The following is a 27,855-nucleotide window of genomic DNA, read 5'->3' as shown; positions in this document are numbered from 1 at the left end:
GCGACGTCGCACTGTATGCGCATCATGAAAAGTCTGTCCATCTATCTCTCTCGCGCGGTCTAGCTTATGAGTGTGAAGGGGACAGTTAATGTTTTTTAAAATACGTTACCTAATATTATAAAGACTTCAATCCGAGAAGCCCATATCTTTCTGAGTGCGAATAATTAACAGGAGACGTGTGGGAGGAGCTGTCTTACTTCACGAACTTTCGCGAATTCTGTATGTGTCAAATTGAAATTTTACACTAAATCAACTAATTAGAAGAAAATAAAATAAAAAACTAATTAGTATTCAACTTCATGTTTTAAGGTGAGCGGCGGCATTCATCTGAGATGAATGCCGTGAGAACTCCTGATCGTCTAAAGCAAAAGTTGTTATTTCAACAGATAGCCGTAGCAATTTTTCAAAACGTAGCTCTGACGTTCATGTGTGTGCGTTGCATGAATCTGCCTCGTCCCTTGAAACCTTCTCTTTTTTATGATCCCTACTTCTATACCACAAAAATGTGTGCGTGTACTAGTGTACACACGTAAGAAGTGAAACTTGTTTATGGCCTTATTTTTCGAAAAATGATCTACATGCAACTTTCTAGAAATTGGTTAAATAAAGTTAAATTAGATAAAGTTTAAACAAAAGGATTTTATTATCATAGACATGAATACAAAAAAGTTAAATTAGATAAAGTTTAAACAAAAGGATTTTATTATCATAGACATGAATACAAAACAGATGGCGCGTAACGGAAAAAAGTGACGCGTAACCGAAAAATGTGACGGTAAATTTTTTTCCAACGCCGATAAGGAAGTTTCACTTCAAAAATCGCTTCGATTTCACTTCAAATCTTATTAAATCGGAGAGATCGATTTCCTTGTGTTGCCAAATAAACGAGTGACAGTGCTAATTTGATCCTTTTAGTAGTAGCAGTATTATGTAGAAAACTACATATTTTTAAAGGTCATTTAGCTCGGAGGATCGTTACGTGAGGATTGTATCCATGCCGAGTACCTAACGGTTGGTGCTTGGCGCGTGAACACCTCGTCGCGCAAGTTATACGCCGCTCCAATTTTATCCAATTTAAAGTTTGGCTAAACTCGTGCTCCACACCCTCCTAAGTACATTACGATAAGACGGAGGGATGGAAAGAAGCTGAATTATAATTGGGTACAGTACGAGAATATTGCTACGCGCTGGGGTTCGGGATAAATAAAAAATTATACCGAATTACAAGTTACCACTGTATTAGCACTTAGAACACTTCACAAGCACTTTAAAATTCTCATTTCGCTTCTTCCGCTTCGCTTCAGGTGATCCGTTCGCTGTTTCGCTTCGAGTAGTTCCGATTACTGACTGATTGCTTGTCATCTCTGCAACGCTCTTATACCACATCCTTAAAATTATTGAGAATATTATTGCGAATAGTATTGTGTTTCTGCTATCTGACAAAAGATGGCGTTGTACTTCTCGAGCATTCTAGGTGCTACTAGATCCTTCGATATTCGTTCGACTATTCTGCGATAGACGGCGTTACTCTTAAAGGCGTAACAATATGTTAAGGAGCTTAAATTAGGAATCAAACTAAACAAGTGCATTGCTATAGCACTATTGTTGCTGAGTTGTTCGTAATTCGTCTATAAAATAATTTTGTTGTATAACTTTGTAATATAATTTCTAATTTTATTAAATATCATAATCTTCTTTTTTGCTTGGCATCGGTAGAAAGAGTAGGCACATCAGAGGCATAGCCGAAGTGATACTCAACCCCGGGTATTTTAAGAGGAATTTGGACATTTATAACTAATTAATGTGTATAAAGTAAACGTTTTTTTTTTGCTTAAATGGGTGGACGAGCTCACAGCCCAGCTGGTGTTAAGTGGTTACTGGAGCCCGTATACACCTACAATGTAAATGCGCCACTCACCTTGAGATATCAGTTCTAAGGTCTCATTATAGTTATAACGGCTGCCCCACCTTTCAAACCGAAACGAATTACTGCTTCACGGCTGAAATAGGCAGGGTGGTGGTACCTACCCGTGCGGACTCACAAGAGGTCCTATTACCAGTACAAGAGGTCCTACCGCCAGTGACGTACTGCGGACGCAGCTTACTGCTTTTGTTAACTGACCATTAGCTTCTAATGTCTGAGATTTAGATTCTGACATTACAATATCGTAATGTTATATGATGGGCAGCAGTTTAACAGTATCAGTAATATCAACTTTTGTTGCGTTTTAATAATATGTAAAATATTCTCTCTAAATTTCTTACACTGATACATTTAATGGTAAATGAGAAGAATTTCTTCTTCTCAATCGTGTCACTTAATAAAGTGGTCGTGATCGTCATGTAGTGTTTGAGAGGGCAGACTTGATGCGTCTCACCAAGACCTGCCATCTCTTCCTGCTCGAGACGATTCTACTGCACTCATTTAGGGGAAGAAGAAGAAAAGAATTTACTCACCGAATATTTTGTTTTATTCTAGCCTCATTAGATTCGCCACGAGTGAACATTTAGAAATTAAAGCAGTTCCGCGAGAAGTTAGGCAGAACTTGAAAAAACTCCGTTAAAATTAACTTAATTATGAGCGTAAAGCCTTTGAACAATTTTCATAAAGAGTGCAAAAACCGTTTAATCCTGATGCAGCCTCTACTCGCAGTGTTTCCATTCAAGCGACGGGCTTACCACAAAATTATGGGCTTTCCTTTTTAAGCTTTTGTTTTCCAGCGAATTTTTAATAACAGGCTGACTTGCTTAGTCGTTTAAGCTATGCTCGGTGAAAGCTTAAGAGAAGCTGAGGCAAAGCCGCTTTATAGGAAAATCAAGGTAAAAAGTATTAGATGATATTCCACTAGGTCAGCTTTTTTGAATGAAATCCTAATGTAAAGCTCCAAAATTGTGATGCGTGTTCTATAATACTTTTTTTGTAGAATAAATATTAATAGAAAGTATAAATATAGTCGAAACTAACCTTAGTCGGTAGACAAGCTTACTGTAATCGCAAAGTCTACGGTCTAAATATGTGATTGCATTAGAATTTTGATGTCCTATCTTTTTAATCGTAGCGTTACGTTGAACCTACAGCACTATCTTAAATAATACATAAATGGAATGTATGTATTAATGTATGTAGAAAGACACATATAGAATTAAACATGTCCACCCAGACTCTAACTTTGACCGAGAACCGAACACGGACTTCGCTCACACTCGAGCTATCTAGGCTAAATAATTTGTAGGCAGCAGCTTGGCTCTGCTCCTGGCATTGCCAAAGTCCATGGGCGACGGTAACTACCTATCATCAGGTGGGCCGTATGCTCGTCTGCCTACAAGGGCAATAAAACAAATATGTCAATAAAACGAAAACCAAATTCTATGGTTCGGTATAGGTTGTTACTCCTTCAGGATGGAATTCGTTGGTGAACATTATGTACCCAAACAAATTATTTATCTAAAACAGATTTCCTTTGAAATTTCGAACCTTCTAGCAGCAGCTGCTTCTAGCTATTACAGCATTACACGGCAAATATTTTATAAAAACATTCTTCCCGTAGATTGTAGAGGTCTTTGAAATTTTACGATCGAACCGCAAGTGTTGGGTCACCGGAGGAAGCGCTAAAAGTTTACGTTCAGTAGTCGTCGTTGTAAGGAGCTGTTAGGCACACGCGTAACGGGAAGACATTGTGCGCGAAACAAACAAACGGCTTTGGCTATTGTTTACTTACGACTAAAATCCAGCATTTTTCAGTTATTGGTAATACCACGAAGGCTGTAACTTCAATAGCACTTTTTACTATATCACCTCTATAGAGTAGTTGATTCAAATTTTTGTTTCCTTATCCAACAATACAGACCGATCAGCAAAACAAATTAAAAATAATATAGAACAGATGATAGTTCTAGAGAGAGAGAGAGAGAGAGAGAAAGAGAGAGAGACGGAATTTTTAAATCAATGAAACAAATAGATTGCGTCACTAAAAGTAGGTATTATTTTTATACATAAATCTAAATTTGGGTCATGTAAACTGGAGAAATATTTAGGTGTTTGAATCTGTAATCAATCAGCGGATTGAATCAATTGCGTGCAGCAGCGAATGGAATAACACGTACTGTGATGACAAAGTATTTAACAAAATAGACAAGTACTCTATTGTGGTTCAATGTTCGGGACATAGACATTGTCAGCGATGTAGTTGAATCGCCGCCCACCTTGGATCCTTTCCAACACTCGCTTGTGTAATTAACAATAAATGTTACAAATCCGCGAGCTAATATTACCGTTATATTTATTTCAGTCATAACGCAGTCATTCTCAATGATTCCGGTTTGAAAAGTAGAATTTTCTTTGTTTCAGAAAAGCTAAATGAGAGTTCATATGCGCTCTGTAATATCTTTAGTAATTGGAGACATATTTTTCAATACCGAAAGGCCTTTAGAAGTGTACCCTGCCCACTATAAATTAAAAAAAGAACGATGTTGCCATTACAAATAAATTCAAACTCAAAGTGAGTTGCAACTGTCGTCTCGGTTAAATAATTTACAAACAAACATACAAATTGTAACATTAACAATTTGCGAGATGCCCAAACAATTCTCAACATACATCCCTCTCGCGACGTGTGCATGTGACAGTTAAGGGGCATCCACGCTTTGACGTACGGGATACCTGTCCTTTGTACCCGTTCGTACTTTGTCCGGGAATGTGTCAATTGCATAAACACCCTGATCAGCCGGGCAGCAGTTAAATTTTGACTTTTCTATACTATATAATATTGTAAAGAGAAAAGATTTGTCTGTTTGTTTGTATTGAATAGGCTCCGAAACTACTGAACCAATTTGAAAATTTTTTTCATTGTTTGGAAGCTACACTATTCCCGAGTGACATAGGCTATAATTTTTTTTGAAAAAAATTAGGGATCCTTACTAAAACTCTAATAATGTAACCCAAGGTGTAAAAAAATTGCCTTAAATATTCTTTATATAATAATATAATAAAATAATGTACTGCGACTTTGTAGAACAAATTATTATTTACAAAAAGTGTCGCGACAGCGTAATAATATGTCTAACTATTATAGTTATGCCGCAATAAGTGTTCTTTTATTTTAAAAATAAAACAACGTCGAATATCGTTCAAATTTTTGCTAAAGACCCGAGCAAAGCCGCTAGTCGTTTATATGTTTATTGGTTTTGGAACGATGGTCTCTCAGTAATCGTAAAACAACTCATTATCTGACGAACAATCTCACCATCTATGTGACCAGGAGTTATCGACATCGACTGTTTACGGTAATGGTTACGTTCAACACATAAGTACAAAATTAAAATTAAAAAATCAATTATATTATATTTTATAATTTCTGTATAAAACGTATATTAATTGATATCAGAATTTGTCTGCGGGATATAAAAAGCGGCACATTCGCATCATTTGAGACGAGTACACCGGGCGTCTTGGCGGTCAGGCCACGACGCCCGATCTTTAGAGGGCTTAGCGGAGAATTTCTTCAGTTTCTGTAGTACTGATACTGGCAACGCTAGGCTCACAGCCTTTCTGCTGCTTCAAAATTAATTCATTCTGTTTGTACACTTAGGTTCATTTGAACATTTAAGTCGAGCGTCTTATTTATAGTTCTAATATTAAATGTTTGGAGTATTTAGACAAATAGGATTAATGTTTAAACTAGAAATGACTTAGTAAAGTTTGAAGCTGTCTTGTTTATTGTTGTAGCGAGCGTTGTATTTATTGTTAGATACAGCTATGCTCAGGCTCTGTTTAAGTTTTCAAAGTTTGATCTTAATTTTATGCTTATTAGAGTAGGGCTTAGTGACGAATTAGTGATGAATTCATTGAAAAATGTTTCGATGCCTCAGCCAATTACTTTGTTTCAAATCCTGAAATTATTGATTCCTACAAACTCCTATAAACTTTTTTTTGTTGATCAGAACATCCTTTAAAAATTTGAGTAGCGTGTTTTTATTGTTTCATTGTAATGAAACGAATTCTACAAGTAGCATACATTTAACTTTTATTTATTGCTTTAAAAAACAGGCGAGCTCACGACACGCCTAGTTTTAAGTGTTCACAGAAATTGACGTCGTAATGTAAATCTTGCTGCTACCCACCTTGAGACATGAGGTCTGAGCTTCAGTTGTGCGACTGTTCTACTGTAAATGCGAGCACGTGATTGCTTTGCGGCAGAAATGCTTAGGTTGTTGAGGTCCATCTGTGCGGACTTGCTACTTTTATAGAAAGGTCTTGAAGTAGAATGTACAGTATCTCTGCACGCTCAAGCTACGTGCCAAAAAGTTCGAATAGGTTTAAACAACAAATTTACAATTTTTTGTGTGTCTGCTGTTCGAGCGTCACAAAAACTACCAGGATGCTAATTAATTTTTTGCTTTTAAAACTTAATGACTAGATTTTTAAGCTCGTATTCATACATGTACATATAGGTATACTATGTACATGTGTTACATAATATATGCTAAAGGGACTACGACGGGCCACGACGGCACGGTTAGACTATTAAAATAAAAACAAATTTCACGACTATATAAGTTCTTTATTCATTTGCGTATAGAGAGACAGAGAGAGAGAAAGAGAGAGACCTGATCCTTAGTACTTGTTTAATTAAACAATAATAATAGTAAGATGCTCGCTACTCCAACATTACGAATGCGGCGTGTGTACTTACATCGGCTAAAATATTCCATCTGCAAGTCAGGAAAATCCATGAGGTTGACAAAAACATCCCTAGACTTTTATTAAATGCAAATGCGGCGCAGCCTCCGCGCTCGGGCAGGTGCAGATGAAATTGCAATTCCTCTCTCGTCTGCTTCCAATTGTTGATGAACCAATACGTAGTTAGACACTAGATGCTTAATATTGGTGTTTAGTAAGACCGCTTTTTATTATTTTATTCTTCCTACCTAAGCTGATAGCCTTGAGAGGCTACTTCAGCGTAACCTTAACTAGTAGGTGAGCTCACGGGGCTCAAACCTGATGACGTTGCTAACACAAACCCTAGCCAGAGCCGTGCTTCGCAGATTCTACCATCGGATCGAGAAACTCAGTGGGCTGTGTCTGTGGGTTAATTTACTCATAGAGCTCTTCGTCGCATGCGACGGGTTCGACGAGAACGATGACCGGGAAGACCGCAATGGTATATGGATTTGACGGAAGTTTGCTTAATTGTTACGTGAAGCCATCATGCATTTCAGCTTTCTCGTGTCCACAGACTTCTGTAGCCACGGAGTACTGCAACATTAACGATCTTGATACTTCTCAGTCCGGTTGGACCTGGTCTTAATTGAGTCACCAATGCATGTTGTTTGCGTAGTACCATCAGCACAGCTTTTTTGCTAACGATGATTAATCCCAACATAAAAATACAGATCTTAATGCAAGATTTTTAAACCCAAATATTGTACGATGTCGTACTAAACCCAATCACTAATTTACAAGGAACTACTCAATAGGACTAATAAAACCAAGCGAATCTAATCTCTCAAAGTGTTGTGGGTACTGCTGTAGCGTCACCGAACTTAGAGGAGATAGTTAATTGAGCTGACGTGCGCAAAACGGATTTGCATGCACTAATGAATTATTTATAACGATTTACGTGAAAATTGAATTTCAAACGAAATGTAAATGTTGACTGATGCTGTACTCGCCTGTAATAGTTCGAGCCATTATATCAACATTGCGGGATTAGGTTTTTTAAAGTTTCCACTGACGACTTAGATTTTTCATCAATAAAACAAATATCCGACATCAGAAAAATAAAATAGGAATACATATGATCAATGTCAATGAAATACTCGTCGAAGTCAAATAGAAATGTATTATTAAGGATATCGCAAAAACTCGTGTCTACTCAACTACTCGTCAAATCTTGATAAAAATTTAATTAAGAAAGGCGGTAACATTGTGTAAAAAAAGAAAATTAATCAAAATCAGTTCTCCTGGCAAACATTTTTAAATGTGTTTTTAGCTGTTGTATATTGCGCGTACTGTATTTTTCTATTGATCACTGTTCTGCTAAAATTAAGTAATCGTCAATTAGCTAGATTCAATTAATCATTTCCAGTAGTTACATACAATAAATACTTTAAAAAAAAATCACTTACTACCTCGGACCACCTGGTATCATGTAACGAGAAATAGTTGCGATGTTTCATGAATTTCACAACTGATTCGAACTAATTTCGTGAGGTTCGTGCCGCTTCTAACTGGAAACAACCGGTTCGAACAACTGACAGTCCTATGCCATTAGAATTTCAATTGTTACTTTAGTCTCAGCAGGAATTTTGAGAAGCTTTGTGCTATTTGTTCCATTAAGCGCATTTGCAATATTTTGACACAATTTAATGAGTCAAAAAAGAAAATCAATCTGTGTGCCCCTCCATTGTTGATGTCCATGAGTAACTCTAAGTCATCACGAGCACAGGGGATCCGATTGATGCTTTGATAGCAATAAAAAAAAAGATTTTGTGGTTTTATGAAACCACGGTAAAAGGGAAACTTTTTTTCACATTATAGACATTTAACTCTGATAAACAACATTTACATTAAACACTGACAAAAACAAACAAAATAGCGTGGAGCACTGACACAAATGAGTAATAGTCTATAGACTACACGGTCAGCGGCTGTGAACTATAGGCGCCGCCATATTGGCCTTGGCTGCTCTGACGAGCGTCTTTCACTTTATTCCTACTCCGCGGCCGACCGTCACGCGACATGCAACACACAGACGAAAAAGTATGAGACGATGTAATAAAAGTCTTGCATTTTCAATGCAAATCCTATTATTGGACCGGGCGCACGTGTCCCGCCTCCCACACTCATCATACAAATTAGTCCCTGTGTCATTTGAACAGATTTATCAAAGCGTACATTTCAAGCATGACGCGTTTATATCGGCGCGTAACGAGTCCCGCGGCGGCAGTTAACGCTTCTCTCCGCTCCACAACCAGAATTTAACTGAATGTCATTAATGTTTTATGTAATAATTCATGTTATTTATTTGTTGCAGGTAATACATCACGTGCAGACGATCTAGCGGTAGGAAGAGCTTAGAAGGTAGAAACAAATCGATTAGTGAGTCCGATCTTGATGTGTTGTTCCACGTTAAGTTGCGTGTATTTAAGGAAAAATAAAAAAATAAAGAAAAAAAGCACCTTAACTTTATTTAATCGTTAATCATTTCTTGTTTTATAACTGACTTGTTGTTACTTGATATTATATTGACATTTCTTATTTTTGACTTGACATTTATTAGACATTCATATTAATGTTTCAACCTATGGTTTCAACAATGATTGCTGTATTACTTGTTAAATTTCAAAGTATGTTTTCATTAGGTAAAAAAAAGGTATTCTTTTTTTGTTTATTATTGTATTCCATCTTCGAGCCGATGAATTGCCAATGTTATGCCATTATTGTGACATGCATCAGGCCATAAATTAAAGTTATTTTCAATGTTAAATGATTGTGATGTGGCAGTACTTTTTTTAAAATAAATAAGTGTTGCCGGTAGCGATTAATGGAACCTTCGACCGATGCACTGGATATCTGAGAGGGAGTGTCGTCTAGTCTAATCGTCCAATCAGTTGGTCGCAGTAAGCCGTTAATTGTGTAGAGGAGAGCTTCCGAGGCGATCAAACTATAGGTTTCAAACCTCAGGTATTTGATCAAGCTCCTTGTCGGCTTGAGAACTGATTCATTGAAATTTGCTTAAAGTTGCTCGGAGCTCCAAACACAATTTAAATTTAAATTACATCTAGGTTTTATGATCCAGAATTTAAGATATTACACCAGCATTATTCTTTGGAAATTTAAATTTAAAGAAGGGTCTTTGTTTGTAAGTCTTGAAAAGGATTGCGTCTGTTGGTTTTTTTTTAAATTTACATGTTATTTATTTTCACTTTTTGCACACTAACCGTTATTTACTATTCACGCATGTGGATACTCCACGTGCTACGCAAACGTACCACGTAATCGAATTTGATTTGATTTGATTTGAAAATAAACTTTTATTTCGACAACTTTATTGATTAAAATTGGTAGACGTGTTGTGTTAGTTTATATACCTGTTTCATTGCCGCCACGCCGTGAACTCTCCACAATAATAATTGTTACAACGAGAGACCCTAAATGAGCGAGCGAATTACGTGGGAAAATAAGGCGGCAAAACTTACTGAAAGTCTTCCAATGTAAACAAACAAATCTCAAATCGATGTAACAGAAATTGAAGATTTTATTCAAAATTCCGTTTTGCCTTTAAAAACGTTGTAATGCTGAACACTTATTCATAGTCTGGTGTTCATGACTCACTCACTCATGCTAAATATTCTTCAGAATATAGTTTCTATAGTAAATTTCTCTAATAATACAAAGAAGCATTTTACTCTCAGACACAACGTTGCAACAAACAAATCAAAAGTACTAATCACACTTAAATATATTTTCTTAAAGTATTAATAATAGATGAACACGTATCGTGGATTAATTAAACAAAGATAGATTAATCAAATTTTGTTAAACATTAAGAACTACAATTTGATCCAAAATGTCGGCCATTACAAAGATTTTAAGCTTATGTTTCCTATGAGCTCGTCTGCTCACTAAAACAAATAAAACCTTTACTTTTACTAGGCCTGTTTGAGAAGACCAGTACTTCTAAAGATGGTTTTTCTACAGGACAACTCTATTGATGGGGTCATAAAAGGATATTGTCTTGAAATATGAAGTAAAGCCTCGACTACAGATGCTGTTGATAACCAAAACGATCTACAAAATGGCGAACCGATTGTAGGCGCACTTTGAGCAATTTGCGGAGCGCCGGAACCACGGCTCAAAGGCTTCGGTCGCGGTATCAAATTGACACAGTAATGACCCCAGATCCCTTCAGGATTCAAGACCCTGAGCTTGGAATACTGTTGTCCTAGCTGTGAATTTCTAAATACATATTATCTGCAATTCGATTTATCACCGTCTACTCTTCGTTGAACCATTAAGCGTTTCAATGCGCTTCCATTACGAATGATATGTTCAAATATATTATTAGGATTCGCAATTACACAATCGACGAAAGCCTTTGTTTGATTTGGAGCTCTTTGAGGATGGATACATTGATGCGGTGAGCAGTCAATTTATAGTATATAAGGGAATAGTATATAAGTAGTATATAAGGGAATTCAACAGATTTATTCGTTTCGTATCCCTATTTTATTTGACAGATGCCGTGAGAATTATCATCTAGAGTTAATTGACCCGTTGACGTCTCCTGTGGAAAACGGGATAAATATAGCGATATAAATTCAATAAAACTCTAAGTGTACAGCGATAGTTGGGAGTGGAATCCACATCATCGACAGTAAACACGGTTGGATGACCGAGACATAACGACTGGCGGCCGGCTGCAGCGCGGCGTATTGTACTTTACGACACTTTACACCAGCTATCTGTGTGGCTGGCTTCGTTCATTCATAACTGCTAGTGGTCGCCCGGTAGTCGACTATAATTATTAATTTAAATAATAAGTTTGAACATCATTATGGTTCTATTGTCAAAAACTTTACTTATATAATCACAGATTTCGCTAAGGCTACACTAAAGTCAAATAATATTAGAAATAAATATTAATCTATTTTCAACTTGACCACAGAGTAACAATAAACAAAATATAATATAGTACATATGCGTGTCTGTGTCAAATACATGATAGTGTGTGTAATGTTTTCTTTATTGGTTTAATGTATTTTTTATGCATAATTTAAAAAAATATTAACATTCTGCACTCCTTCTCTATATTCTTTATAAGTGTGGAAAATTTCATACTCCTCCGTCCACGCAATTTTCGTAAAAAGGGGTACAAAGTTTTTGCTTCACGTATTAATATATAGATAAAATCAATTGCACGTTTCGGCTTAGTGTAGCATAGAAAAGTTGAATCGAGGTATTATTGAAGTGAAACTTCTATAGGCGCATGAGGGTAAAATTTTAACAGATGTACGTCACTCAGGTATGCAACGGAAGTGTCTTAAGTACTTGTCAAATGTCAGTAGTAGTAATTGTTGTATTTTTCCAACTGGAAAGGCAAATGTATCATACCATATGGCCTAATATTTTATAATTTTTTTGTGAAAAATGTTAATAGGAATTGAAATGAAATGAAAAGAATTTGGAACATTAATCAAATAGCATGAAATTAAATTAGTCAATTCAATTGGCAAAATATTAGTCATTTACAATTTAGAAATCTAAACATAATTTGACTGTCAACACTGAGGTTTGAGATTGACATTTGACAGACTTTTGGCGGGAAAATATCTTCCTTTTTCCCTTCCTCTAAGTCTCGGAAATCTAAAGTTTTAGATTTGTATAAATATAAGCAAGACTTATAAATTAGTTCGCCAAAGAAGTTTCACTTCTGACATGTGTACTTTGTACGCACGCACTTTTTTTATTTTTTTATTTATTAAGTTGCACTAACAAAGTGATCATCGATACAAAACATGATGAATATCTTCTACGCAACAGCCTCTTGCGATCCCCCGTGAGCTTCAAGGATAATAAAGGCTTATTCAACGAGCCAGTGCGGCAGAGCACCGCGCCGTCGTGTGACGACAAGCCATCGACATTAAGCACGGTTGGACGGTGCGACCAACTGCCGCTCGTAAAGCTACATGTTGCATTTTATGTCGCTTGCACTCTGAATTGGATGGCTCCTTACTTTAAGGGGATCATTTTAATGTTTCTATACTATAATAATAATAATATTATAAAGAGGAAAGCTTTGTTTGTTTGTTTGTGGTGAATAGGGTCCGAAACTACTGAACCGATTTGAATAATTCTTTCACTGTTTGGAAGCTACACTATTCCCGAGTGACATAGGCTATAAAAAAATTTGGGATCCTTACTAAAACTCCAATAATGTAACCCAAGGTGTAAAAAAATTACCTAACATATTCTTTACATTGCGTGTGCTGCGAAAACTATTGATGATAGAGTAAAATGATGTACTACGACTTTGTAGAACATATTAGTATTTACAAAAAGTGTCACGACAGCATATGTCTAACTATTATAGTTATGCCGCAATAAGTGTTCTTTTATTTTAAAAAATAAAACAACCGTATTGGAATCCGCAGCATATTCTCATCACTAGACCTACCCTTACCCTAGCCTTATTAACCGCACACGCTATGATCACATAGTTTTTTTTAATCATCCAAGAGATGGTTTCTTCTCAATTCATACTCAATTGTAACTGTGAGAATATAAAAAATAATATTATTATATTTTAATGATAGTACAATTTCTCATAGACCATACGGACATGTTATATAGTAAAACACCGAGAGAGTGCGTTTCATAGCCGGATACGAGATTCCAAAAAATATTTCTGGTAATTCAATCTGGATGAACCCAGTGGTTTTTGATGGTATGAATGAGCCTTGCTCCCATGGCCGATGATTCCGTCGTAGAGGGGAAGAGAATTTAACACAAGGTGGGCTGTAAGCCCGTCCACCCATCTAAGCAATAATTTTTTTTTAAATCCATATCATTTTCTTTGCATTTGATCTGAATGTCAGACACTCTGTGAATTTCCAGAAATAAAGTTCACTCCACGACCAGGTTCCCGACGAATGATGACGGAATTCCTAATCCCCTAGCATAGCTTTAATATGTAAAAATAAATTTCTTACCCTCAATAAAATCTTCTGCAACGCTAAACTCTATTAAGTTACCTTTAAGTAACCTTAAGTAAAGACTGAATTTTTTAGTTCAAAGTTTATCTGCGGTTACTTCGCCCATTAAGCACTCTGATTAAGTTCTAAGTAGTTCAGTTCTTGAAACATGAAAACTTTGATTGTGTTTACTTACAATATACTTAACCTTAATTTAGGAGTCTGTTATATGTTTTGGGGTATTAAAACCAGTTTTAAGTCGATGAAAATACAGTTTTCCGAGGATTACACTATCAATACTATCTTTGAATTCATGGTCTATGGGTATCGGTAACGACATATCATTAGGTGGCTGGCGTAAGCTAAACCGACTATCTGAACTCACCTCCAATGTCTCCATATTAAACGAGCATTACACAATAAATCTACTTCAAGTTTCCGTGGAATAGAGTAAACTTCAGATGACCCTGAATCATCAGGTCATCGACAGCAGAGAACCCTTTGTTTTCCAAAAAAATTAAGCAGGATAAGTAATCAGTTGTGTTGTATAGAGCTATTAACAATGCCTTTAGTCTTCAAGCTGTAATGCTTCAAGCCTACGAGGATGCTTTTTGCGTTGATGTATATTAAAGTTCGCCATTCAATCGCCTAACGATTCTAATATGGTTAATAGTTTCTAAAACGAAAACAAATGCAGACAAAGCTGCTATTTAGCTATGCAGTATATTTACCCGCAAAATTAGAATTTATATAGCTACCACCACCCTGCCTATTTCTGCCGTGAAGCAGTAATGCGTTTCGGTTTGAAGGGTGGTGCAGCCGTTGTAACTATACTGAGACGTTAGAACTTATAACTTAACGCGGGTGGGGCATTTACGTTGTAGATGTCTATGGGCTCCAGTAACCTATAGCTAGCTCGTTCTCGCATCTAAGCAATAAAAAAATGTAGCTATTTATGCCTAGTATACTTTGGTAAAGAGTGCCGCGTGCAGTTCCGTACGATAGCTGGTATAAATCTACGCGCAACTGCGATTGGGTCCACGGGCGCCGTGTGTGGAGTGTTTACACGGCTACTCCCAGTGGAACGTTCCGGTTCATGATCATTCCATGTTATCATGTGTACTGAGGTGTTCTCAAAGTCAGCCGTAAAAGTAATTGACATTTAATTTTGACGACGGTCATTGTTTCTTTAATTTAGTTGAAACACCCAACCAAATGAAACGCTTGTTTATGCTAACAGCCGTGAACATGACTATGTTATTGCCGCCGATATAACGAAAACTACTTGACATCAGGTAGCTGTCCTTCATTGGCTATTCACAATTAAGACTTAATCCTGTTTCCCGAGCGCTATGACATGTCCTTCTTCAAACGAGGCTTGTGGAGAGTATTAAGCGGTAGGCAGCGGCTTGGCTCTGCCCCTGGCATTGCTGAAGTCCATGGGCGACGGTAACCACTCACCATCAGGTGGGCCGTATGCTCGTCCGCCTACAAGGGCAATAAAAAAAAAAAATAATAATAATAATATAAATCCTGAACTTGATCAGTACGTGTAGAGGTAGTTAACAGCAATAGAATCACAATTGGAAATTCAATGAACTAGCATTGGGCAGTAACCGTATCGCGCCACTCGATGCTGAATCCTAATGAACGCTCGTCAGTTTATCGCGTTATCAAGGATCGGGAGACGTGGGTTGCGGTTCGGGCACTGTTTAGCTCCACTGAGTAATTTACTACCGGTGGCTGTTGTAACACTACTGTTGAATACGTTTTTATTAACTTCAGACGTATGTATGTTAGTATGTATGTTTGTAACGGAATCTTTGAATATGATTTTGACCCCCTTCAAAACGTCGGATTAACTCGAAATTTGGTATACTTATTAAGGAACGATGACAATACAATATTTAAAAAAAATTGGAAAAAAAATTTGTAAAAATTTAAATTTAACTAAAAAAGGAAAAACAAATAATTGTTTCAGAAACTAACAAAATACGCTTTTATAGAAAATCCAAGTAAAACAGAAAATAAATTTTAATTAATTTGAATTAAAAATAGTGTAAGAAAAAATGATTTTATTGTAAAAAAAGCGTGGGGTCCATGGTATCAGTAGCTATAAATATTTTATGAACAGATATGAGTAGAAGGGTTATTGTTACAATAAAATCATTTTTTCTTACACTATTTTAATTCAAATTTATTAAAATTTTATTAGAAGTGTTTGATGATCCACTCGTGGCCCGACAGTAAACACATTATAGTTGATATTTTGCTTTTATACGCTTCGATCATAGGCAAGCCGCATGTAACTAAAACCAGACTCGAAATTACTAGGCCAATATATTATTATATATTACAGATATAGCATGTACATTGTTGAAAACATTTTACGACGAATAAAATGAAATCAATCTGTAGTACTTTTGAGAAAAATATTACGAAAAAACCTTCCGCTCAGAGTAATCCGCCATTCCCTCAGGAAACATCTCGGAAATTACTCGCATTAAGTTTTAGAGGTAACAATAGAAAATGAGTGCGAAATATGAAAGGTAACTAAAAAAAAATACGCAGTCAATTCGAGAAAAACTAGGATTTTTCTGGCCTGAGAAGATCTTCAACGAACGTCTGTGGGAGGCGTGTCGGAAAATATTGATCACAAATAGACCAGGATATGCCATACCTCCAGGAGAGAGCCCAGACGCATCCTGAGGCAAGCCATGGAGTGGGACCTCCAAGCAAGTGGAAAATAGGCCGTTTCTAACTGATGTAGCGGCGCACTGTGGCAGCGGAGATCAAGACAATCGGGTTAATCTTAGGATCTTAAATGTGAAATACTATTTTATACGCGAATCGGCTCGCGTATTCTTTTACTGTCAATGTTTATACATTTTGATCAACTTGTGGGTAGATGTCTTATCGATCTAGGAGGCTGCAATTAAATTGTAAGTCATTTAGTTACCACGAATAAGTTGTTTTGCAGAAAACCAAGAGCTCGTGGGACTACTACCGTATAATGCTTCGCAGTCTGGGTGATATTTGAGTCGTCTATTATCAAAGGTGGCAATCTGTGCATTTGGACAAAAAAATGATATTGATATGTCAATACAGATTGATTTGAATATAATCGTCTCCTTCAAAGAATACGGTTCAAAACCTGCATTAAATAAAGGTTAATACTTAACCTGTTATTTATCTAAGATGTCGTTCAGAAGAGTTTTGTGACTGCCAATGGAATACAAAGTGAATAATTCGTTTTTCTGATTTACCAATAATTGTCCAAAAGTCACATTGCCGGCTTTGATAATAGTCGACTCATTTCATCATAACATTTTAAAGTTACTGAAATATCCTGTACCTGAAAATTACCCAATGTATTAATATGGTTTTTAAATAAAACATTTTTGGGTTCAAGCTTCATAAAGCTCTTAAAGTCAATAGATAGTGAGATATGTTTCAAGAGTTCTAAAAATTTTCCATCTAACTTTTAAGCTATCCGCTGGAATATGAGAAAAAAATAAAGTTAAAGAACTTACTCAAAGGGAACTTTCAACCAAAATTTGTTTGGACAAGATATGTAAATGTTTCTGATACATGCGGGCTTTAGGTTACTTGCTATTTAAAGTTAACATACATCCTCCGACGATCGTAAATATACATGGAATGATCTTATAAAAATCAAAATGATTTTTATGTTTTTTTGGATTCGCTTAGAAAATAAGAATTTTTGGAACGAAGTTCCTTATGTGACGATGCGGAGGGGTACCCTAACCGGGAAAAAATGTCCGTAACGTAAGATTTTTATTAGTAATGCACACAGTGTACGACTTCACTTTGTAATAACGTACTACTTCGTTCCTATCCGGTGTCCCACGACACCACACATCTTTTTTTTTGATACTGAATTTTGTGCGGACTTGAAATGGGAATAGTCATCGTTTTCAAAGCAGACTTCAATCTACAAAATAAACGCAATAAAGCAACGTACAGACATTGTAATATCCGTTACACATCGTTCGTACACATTGTTTTTGGAAGCTAGTAAGTAATATTGGATCTGGGGCTCATAAAGCAAAATGAAAATGTTGTAAATTCTTGATACATTTCAAACTTTCCTTTAAATATTCCTATAAATAGCATTGTGTTATTTTTTTCTAAAAACAAATCATATTTTACAATTACATTGTTTAAAATAAATGTTGTTTTTGATAATAGCCTTATGACATCGAAAAATTTCACTAACAATTTTTATATAAACTGCATAGACCAATTTATATTCTTATTCCGTAATGTTAAAGTTCATTTTGCTGTCTGAAAAAAAATACGGTTTTCTTTATTCATTGTCTAGAACTGAATTAAGCTTGTTGCAGTCTCATAAAAATGTAAATGAGAAATGATAGAAAGGGACGCAAAACGCTTTTTAATTATGAAAAAATAATAAATGTTGGTTCTTTTGGTTGTGTGCCTGATTAGTTATGTTATCTAAAATGTATACATATATACAGACCACCATACCTAAACACACAGAAACCAAACTCCGACTTGTTGTTTGCGCTCGTAAGTATACAGATTCACGGCTCACCTGAATTTAAGTGGTTAGCGGAGCTTTACACCTTAAAGTATGCTCTCTTCTTCTCTTCCAAGCCGAGCCAGAGGACAGAGGAGGACGTTCATTCAGCCTTGGCCCCTATGAGAAGGCATTCACCTCCCATGCATTTCATGCAATGGAATTATCTTAATCTGGTGTCTTATCTTTTTTTTTTATTGCTTAGACGGGTAGTCGAGCTCACAGCCCACCTGGTGTTAAGTGGTTACTGGAGCCCATAGACATCTACGACATAGACGCGCCACCGACCTTGAGATTTAAGTTCTAAGGTCTCGAGTATAGTTACAACGGCTGCCCCACCCTTGAGACCGAAACGCATTACTGCTTCACGGCAGAAATAGGCAGGGTGGTGGTACCTATCCACGCGGACTCACAAGAGGTCCTACCACCAGTATATTATGATTATGCCGCAGGAACGCAGTCCTGGAGCAGGCAACATTTTTTATAGACAGTTATTTGTTTAACATGTGTGAATGTTATTTTGTTTGCTCCAATAACCACACAACGTGGAATAGACTGAAAGCTCGTTTTCTAGTCTAGGTCAATACATGTAAAACAACTAACAGTTATTCTTGGCAAAACAAATATTACTTTCAATGTAAGCCGTTATTAAGTTGATTTGCAAAATATACATTCAAAACTGGGTTAATATTGTTACCGGCATATATATGCACATATATCGCGTGGCCTACGAATTAATTAAGAAAGGTAGCCCCGTTGTGTATGTATCCACATTTAATTATTGTGTGTGTTCATCATGTATATTTCCTAGATGTACACGAGGACCTACCGAGTTTCACCTAAAACATTTTTGAATGTCTTTGATTTATGAGATTACTTATGCAATTTTAGAGAGAGAACTGCGACTCTGCATATCATATTTCTTTAGTCGAGGAATACATTTTTACCTTTCATTGTGATGATTTCACAAATCGATCACTATCAACACCAATATTCTTTACTGGTGGTAGGACCTCTTGTGAGTCCGCGCGGGTAGGTACCACCACCCCGCCTATTTCTGCCGTGAAGCAGTAATGCGTTTCGGTTTGAAGGGTGGGGCAGGCATTTTAACTATACTGAGACCTTAGAACTCATATCTCAAGGAGGGTGGCGGCATTTACCCCTCCACATCGTCCCATAAGGAACTTCGTTCTAAAAATATTAAACTCTTCAAAAAAGAATTGCTCTTTTTTAATGGCCTTTATAGGTTGACGAGTTACGGCCCTACTGATGTCGATTGGTCACCGTCGTCCACGGACATCAGCAAAGTGAGGGGCACAGTGATGCCGCTGCTTACCGTTAATAATAACTCACAATAACATGGCAGATAGAATACAATTAGCATAATTACGTTCACGATACGCTTAGATTTCTGTCGTCTGCTAATGTCCCGACTGAGGCAAGCCGGCGTCGTAGATTAGATGTACTTAAGAGCAAAGATGTGGCTAATTTCCCTTGTCTTCGTGTACTGCAAGAGCACTACAGAAGGTATGCTACTTAAGTCAGGTTCGCTTACCGAGTTCGTGATATCTACTGGTGGTAGGACCTCTTAAGAGTCTACACGGGTAGGTACCACCACCCTGTCTATTTCTGCCGTGAAGCAGTAATGCGTTTCGGTTTGAAGGGTGGGGCAGCCGTTGTAACTATACTGAGATCTTAGAACTTATATCTCAAGTGGGTGGCCCATTTACGTTGTAGATGTCTATGGGCTCCGTTAACCACTTAACACAATGTGGGCCGTGAGCTCGTCCACCCATCCAAGCAATAAAATAAAGTACACATTAAGGTGCTTGTTCAATTTGAAACTAACAAATAGATCTCATAATACGCTCATAATACATATTATCAATATGGCAATAAATCATTAGCTGGCGAAATGATGGGCGTAGCGATCGTGTTTGTGAAACTTTAACAAATTAAGCCTTAACCATCTACCACAAGAATACTGCAGCCCTTAATACGTTGGATAGTCTAAGTTAAAGACTAAAATTAATTGTATAGAGTTATAGTGTTCGAGAAATTTTCAAAAAACTCTAACCTTCTGTAATATCTTCACTGTGTCAGATCTGCGTTTAAATATTGAAGGGAATAATACGATCTCCAAGTTGGATTTGAATGTTAAGTTATTTGCTTATTAATTAAACAGAAGCTTCGAGAAATGAATTCTCTAAGTTAATCTTGGTGAAAGCCTCTTTTGTATTTCATTTTCGTTTTTATTACTTTGTATTTTAACGTTTTTATAACATTTTGCTGTGACACTGAGCCGCTTGTGGTCTAATATAATTACGTGTCCAATTGGTACAGGCTTCGTAGAAGAGCAACTAAATTCACTAATAGCTCGTAAAACACTAAATTATATTGTAATAATTGGCACAAAGTAATAAAGTATAACAGAACCTAATCTTTCAAAAGCAGGCTTTGTGAAGAGATTCACGTAAATTGTTCGCAAGGCATTCATTAAAATAAACGTCAACAAAAATACTCTTTGGATGCCTTTTACTGGAGAGATTGTTTAGGAAATTTAATGTAATTGCATTAATTCTTGCCTCGTCACCAGACGAGTTTTTGTCGCTTGACATAAAGTGCTTTGAGGTCTTATAAATATTAATTAATAGCGATGGATCACTTGCTGCTCTTTGTTAGGAAATATTCTTAATTAATGAAATGAGGCCATTTTTGCTTTGAAATATTCTGTCATTTTGAAGATCTATTATTGTTGTGATCTACCGCGTTGATAGTGCTAGCAGTTTGTTAGAGCTAATAGAAACCGAGACGAGAATTAAACTCGTCTCTTAAGATGATATAAGATTTTAGGTAATATTTTTTCTAAAGGGCAGAGCGGGGCTGAAATAAGGTCTGGTGTTCTTGATTGTGATGCTCAGACTGTATCTCCTTTGTGTTTTTAAATGGTTTTCGGCTTCTGCCGTTAAATTACGAAATACAATTAAATTAATTTTAGGTTTTTAATGTGAAAGTAATATTGTATAATATGTATACATATTGCGCGTCTTGTAGCTGTTGAGTCCCGTTGAGAAGTGAAGGTGGTTCTGTATTTTTTATGCGTCGCGGAGTTAGCACCGTTCCGCCAGTTTGCCACCCCCTCCCTCGCCGTGCTGCCTCCGTCTTTCCCGACTTCACGAAAGAGGAGTTGATGCGTAAACATCTGGGAAGAGAGGGGAGATGAGGGGAAGACACCAAGCTCCACTAGGGAATACTGAGTCATATAGATTGAACAATTTATAAATATTATTGTATGTTTTCAGGACGCCTGGGGCGAATGAAGCCTCGTCAGTCAAAGCTATACCTTAACAAGTTAAAGTTCAAAGGTATGTGGTTGTGTGTCTATGTGTTGACGCTTGGTGTACAGACATGTGTGCAATGGTGGCGCGTGGCGGGCGCCATCCGCAACGTATTCGTATCTAGCTATGTACAAACCCTTAACATGTATACATAAATATATATACATTATGTGTACAAGAATCCTTACAAGCAGTTTTCCTAAACTATAGTTAAAATCCGACAAACTGTTTATGGGAAACTAGCTAATTTTCTCCGATAAGTCTTCATGACACTTTAATATCTTCGTTTGGAAAAGTAGATTAATTATTTACCCTTCCGAAAAATGAGTTCGCTACCAAACAAGCACGTTTCGATACTCCGCATACTCTGCATGTGTTTTATTTCGGCTCCTTTGACTATCTTGTTATAAAGTTTGCTTTAATGTCTTTCATCTTAATACTCCTAATACACAAGATGTTTATGAACACTTTTTGAAGCAGAAACGGGTATAAAATTTTAAGCATCAAATGATTCTTTTGATACCATCATCTCGTTTTTATCATCGCACAGCCCGCCACCGGAGTAGAGTTCATGCATACTACCTGGAGCCACTGTGTTCATCCATAGTGCGCTTCCAGAGATCTTTTTTGCCACGTACCATCCGGCTTTGGAATGAGCTCCCCTCCACGGTGTTTCCGGAGCGCTATGACATGTCCTTCTTCAAACGAGGCTGGTGGAGAGTACTTAACGGTAGGCAGCGGCTTGGCTCTGCGCCTGGCATTGCTTAAGTCCATTGGCTACGGTAACCACTCACCATACGGGCCATATGCTCGTCTGCATACACGGGCAATAAAATTGTTTAAAAAAAAGTGAGTTCCGATGCGGCATGATTTCGTCTCTGTGATTTTTGATTAAGTTCGTTGTAGGAGACTGATGGAAGAGCTTTCTGTCGAGTTATCTGAACTCTATCGTTAACTCTTGAGGTCGTACAGTGGCTACTGAAAATCCTGGGTACAAACGAGTCCGAGTGATGAGAGTGAGTTGCAGACAAGCGAACTCGCTCGAAGCGAAGTTTATTTTAAAACGGAAAACATTTTTCCTTTGCTAAGCCGAGTGCGAGATGACGCGAATATAGCCGACAGCACCCCGCGCTGGCCTGATTGTACATTCCGCGCGTCACTTGACTTTTTAATTGCCGACGTCGCTCGAGGGCTCGCCCGTCTTTCCTGATGAAAGTAAAAAGGCGTGCAGGCCACCAGAAATAGATTCATTCCAAACACTAATAATTATGTTACATTCTGGAACCAGATGTCGTGTCTTTGGGTTCCAGCTCATTCCGTGAGCTATGAAAATCATACCGTTGTTACTCTATTCACGTATACCTACACAAAATGCAGAAAAATCCGTGTGTACATGCTTTAATCTCAAGTTAATCTTGTATCAGTTAATGTTAATCAGTTTGAATCAATTTGAATTTTGACCCCAAGCCTCAATGTGAGTTATTCTGTTAAACTAGACGAGTTTGGAACGATATTAACTTCTCATCTTATTATTTACAACTAGATCTTCTCAAGTGATCACCTAAGAAACATTTGAGACTGATTTCATACCACTATAGCTTGGACCAATATCGTCATATTTCTGATTAGCAGCTAGTTAAAGTCGTATTGGTATGTGTTAATTTTGAATGGTGTTTACGTGTTACCAAGTTGCCAGTAATACATAGTTAGCTAGCAAAAAGTTAAGTAAAATATTAATATGAATACACATATGTCTGTGCGCGCAAGTTGTTACAATAGACTGGGGTTTTTCGTGTGTGTTTGTTTTTGGTATTTTATACAATAGTATTTTTTATTGTAATTTTTGATAGACTGGGTTTTCCTCTTGTGTGATTCTTGATGTGTAGTTTGGTTCATTATCTATAGCGTTCACAATTTTTTATTTGTATTATTGTAAATAATATATTCTATTATTATAAAAAATATACTATAAATAATTCTGCTTGTATGATTCTTGAAATCTTATATTCGGTTTCCTTCTTTCCTTCCGTGTTGTAGCAGTGAGACTTAAATGAAGAAACATCCAGAGGTGGATGATAATCACCGCGCCTCTTAATGAAGACGTCACGAGACCGCACAGGATATTAATTCAGTTATCAGTTTTTCAAATCTTGTGAGGCTGTGGCATGTATTAGATTCACAAGTGCTCACAGCTACGTAAGTATTTGTGTGACAGCGTGTTGAGAGTGCGCAAGGGTCACTATTAGTCACCATCCTTGTATTTCTGCTACGAAGTAGTAACATGTTTCGCATTTTTTTTTTCTACCTATTCGCTGGTAGTCTAAGAAGCTATCCTAGCTACACCCGACGGGTAGGTGAACTCACCAGCTCAACCTGAAAGAACTTTACTAACACTAGCTCTAGCAAGAGTAGTGCGTCGCAGAGTCTACCACTGGATCGTAATCGCGACCCACTGAGAAGATCCAGCGAGAAGCTCAGTGGGCTAAACGCTTCGCTTACAATAGGCCTTTTCACGCGGCCCATTAGTTTCAGTAACTATTGAACCGCCGGTGAGTGAGTTCCCAAATCTACAGTAAAATACGTAGCGTTTACGTTTGTTCGCTTGGCACTGAGATCCAATAAAAATCCAATTCTTTGACCGAACCTAACACATAAACAAGTCGTAAAGAGCTTAAGAAAAGCTCGTAGATGAGACATAGTCCGGCCCAATAACTCATCCGGATGCTTTAATATAATATCCTCACAAAATACCATGGATTTATAGCTTTGAGCGAACGGATAATTTATGCTGACCGTACTTAGTTGCGCCTTTTGGGTATAGGGTATACGCTTGTTAAACGGTATCCAGAGGTTAGGGAAGTATGAAATCAAAAATAAATAAAGAGATAAAAATAGTTGGGATAGCTCTTATTCCAAATATTATATAAATCGACCTCACATCTCAATATGCCCAACGGTTACACCGTGATGTATATATAGTAAACACTTAATAACTCGGTGAGTTTGTATTTGTCTACCTATCCACACCCACTGCATTATAGAAGGCAGATTTGGTTAATGCTGAAGGAATGCGAATTGAATGGGTAGAAACAAAGTGGACTTTATATTCCATACGGAATCACCCGCGACCACCTTCTGACTCGAAATAAACTCTCGTGTCCCTCCTTGTCCGGAAATGTGCTCATCAAGGAGGTTTCATGTCACAGATCAAAAAGTATTCTTATCATCTAACAAAAGACATTCTTATTTTCTTTTAAAACGTTATTTATACAATACAACGACTTGAAAGAGACGGATTTGATTGAGAGCCTACAAAATAAACATTAACATTAAATAAATCATTGAGAATTCAATTTTGACCGATACATTTGCATATACGCTTGGAGCGCTGACCTATTGCGCTGAAAATTGTATTCACATTGGAAAATTCACTTTGATTACGTTAAAAATTAAGGACTGAATTGTTCAGCATATCATTGGATAACAATGATTTTTAATGGATATTCTCTAAGGGTATCACGTTTGTTTTAAAGGTTCAGACGGACTAACTACGCTCGACCTTTTGCTTACATAGATCCCAACCGTTCTTGTAATGAAAACCTTCGGACCAATATATGAGAAGCATTTATTCATTCCCTGCGCCACGATTGCCACAAGATTTCGAGAGGGTTGCCTTTTGAAGGTAATTTGTAATAATAAACAGACGGAGCTATTCATAAAACAAACATTTGAAATGTTCCGAAGCCTCTGGTCCAATCGCTCAAGCTACACGTACGTATGTATCTATTATACATATGTTTCGAACTTGTGAATAAGTAATATGGGGATTACTAGTTTATTTGACCGATAGCTTGGACGTAAACTAGCCTTGTTGCAAATTGAATTTAGATTGACTGATCGACATGTAGTATGTAGGTATTTATTACCTCTGGTCGTCTGTCGATCCGTTAGTTGACTTAAAAACAAATCTGAATGTAACTATACAGATAGTAAAAAGTCCTAATAATGTAGATAAATCTCGACCATCCAATTTGCCCTAAAAACCTTTCGAGGCAAACCTAAACAAGCAGGGTAGTTGAAATAAATGTATGTCATCAATTCCATTACCTCCCATCATTTCTTTATTCTTTATTGTACACACAGTTAATATTACAATAATTGCGTAAGATATAAAAAAATGGCGAGCTTAACTCAACAATTGAGTTTTCTACCAGCTAACCGTTCTTAACGAAGGAAAGCTTTAAATGAGAGGGTAGAAGAATACAATCTAAACAATTTACAATCTAATAAAAAAAAACAAAAAAAAAACCACTAATACATAATATATTAGACTACATATATATACATACACACATAAATAACGTAAACATATACATACACGTACATATATAATGAAATACATAAAATAAATATATATAAGTAATACTAAATAGATAGATAGTGCTTCTTTAATGCCTTCCTGAATACCTCAAGTGAGGGACTTGCACGGATTGAGTGTGGAACTGAGTTCCACAGACGCACAGACTGCACAGTGAACGAACCGCCGTAGCGGCTGGAGGAGTGAGGGGGAAAATTAAGGAGAAGGGATCTACTTGTACGACAGGGTACACCTCGGGGCATCTGGTACTCGAAGCGCTCACGGAGGTACCGGGGAACAGCTGGGTTATTAAGGATGTTGAACAGCATACATAAAACATGTACATCACGGCGAAGTCGGATAGGTAACCAATTAAGTTGTGATCTGTACTGCGAGACATGATCATATTTGCGTAAACCAAAAATAAAGCGTATGCATAAATTTTGTAACCTTTCCAGTTTGTCCCACAGCCCCTCCGCGGCGTCCAGGAAACAGACATCTGCATAGTCAAGGAGAGGAAGCATAAGGGATTGGGCCAGGGTGACTTTAGCTTCAAAGGGCAAGAAACGCTGAAGACGCTTGAGAGACTGAAACGTGCAATGCACTTTCCTGCTAACTAAGTTTATCTGACTGGACCAAGAGAGATGACAATCAAGAACGATACCTAGGTTTTTTGCTGTTTTAGAATAAGCGATTGGAATTCCATCTAGCGTCACAGGGGGCAAATTAATGTGGTCAATCGTGTTGTACCTATAGGAACTACCAATTACTATGACCTGTGATTTTGATGGATTCACAAGAAGTCCAAAAGATTTAGCCCAAGCACTAATTCTACCAAGATCTCCATTGATTTCAGCAATAGCTAGAGCAACGTCATCAGCTTTAAAATGTCTATAAATCTGCAAATCGTCAGCGTAGAGATGGTAGTGAGAAGTCAGCACCTGAGTAATTTCATTAATGAAAATAGAGAAAAGGAGAGGGGATAGTACGCCACCTTGAGGTACACCCGCAGTTAAATCACACCATTTTGAAGTAGCATCATCAGAACGGACACACTGCGAGCGTCCCCGGAGATAAGATTCAAACCAGGTTAGGGCAAGTGGAGATACATTAAGAGATCCAAGGATACTTAGAAGGATGTCAAAGTCTACTGAGTTAAAAGCACTGCTGAAGTCCAATAAGGTCAACACGGTTAGCTGCCCCACATCAATCGCGTGGCGAATGTCGTCAGTGACCTTGAGCAATGCAGTGACCGTGCTGTGGCCTTGGCGGAAACCAGACTGAAAAGAGTTGAGGAGATTGTTTTTATTAAGGTAGATAGTGAGCTGTCTTTGGACTAAACCCTCCAAGACTTTAGAGAGAATGGGAAGTATTGAGATTGGACGAAACTGAGAAAAAGAGGAAGGATTAGGGACCTTAGGAAGTGGGAGAACATGAGCCTTTCTCCAGCTACTTGGGAATGAGCCTTTTGAGAGAGAGAAGTTAAGAATATATGTAATGATAGGGACAAGCTCATCCACAAGCAGAAGGATCATCTGAAGGTGAATCCCATCCTCACCCACAGCCCTAGTGGAAATAGAGAGGATGGATCTCTTAACGTCACACTCTGTAACCGGAGTGAAAGTAAAAGGAGTGCACATGGGTAAAGGCCTTTTGGAAAGTTGTAATAGTGTAGATGACTTTGTACTGTCATTAAGAATAATGGGAGCTTGAGAGAAATGCTTATTTAAAGCGTCGAGGTTAATAGTAAAGGAAGTTTCGTTTAACTGTTTGCCAATGCCTAGTGAATTAAGGAATTTCCAGATTTGGCATGTGTTCAGACCCTCTAAGGAGCTATGAATATGGCGTCTTTTGGCATCTCTACACATCCGATTGCAACGATTACGAAGTTTCTTGTAAGT

General features: G+C 37.2%; 1 protein-coding gene, 1 long non-coding RNA gene and 1 other non-coding gene across 4 annotated transcripts in view; all 3 read left to right on the top strand.

Annotated features, from left to right (window-relative positions):
* The window catches only part of LOC119629134 (uncharacterized), a 33,677-nt gene extending 23,630 nt beyond the window's left edge, over window positions 1–10,047 (top strand). The window contains exon 3 of the long non-coding RNA XR_005245221.2: window positions 9,036–10,047. This is a non-coding gene — a long non-coding RNA (uncharacterized LOC119629134). The remainder of the gene's footprint in view (window positions 1–9,035) is intronic.
* LOC101739353 (low-density lipoprotein receptor-related protein 2) overlaps window positions 1–27,855 on the top strand; it is a 215,512-nt gene that overhangs the window by 126,134 nt on the left and 61,523 nt on the right. Inside the window, exon 2 of one of the 2 annotated variants that reach the window (XM_038014035.2) lies at window positions 21,562–21,624. The exons of the other annotated variant lie outside the window; for it this stretch is intronic. Within the exon in view, the coding sequence (XP_037869963.1) occupies window positions 21,562–21,624 (63 nt within the window). The remainder of the gene's footprint in view (window positions 1–21,561; window positions 21,625–27,855) is intronic. 2 annotated transcript variants of the gene reach the window in all.
* Mir3263 (microRNA mir-3263) lies at window positions 21,283–21,392 on the top strand. Its single transcript, NR_107548.1, has one exon. It is a non-coding gene; the product is annotated as a microRNA mir-3263 (primary transcript).

The sequence above is a fragment of the Bombyx mori genome, chromosome 11 (assembly GCF_030269925.1).
Source record: "Bombyx mori chromosome 11, ASM3026992v2".
NCBI classification, from domain to species: Eukaryota; Metazoa; Arthropoda; class Insecta; order Lepidoptera; family Bombycidae; genus Bombyx; species Bombyx mori.
This window is presented reverse-complemented; position numbering and strand designations above follow the sequence as displayed.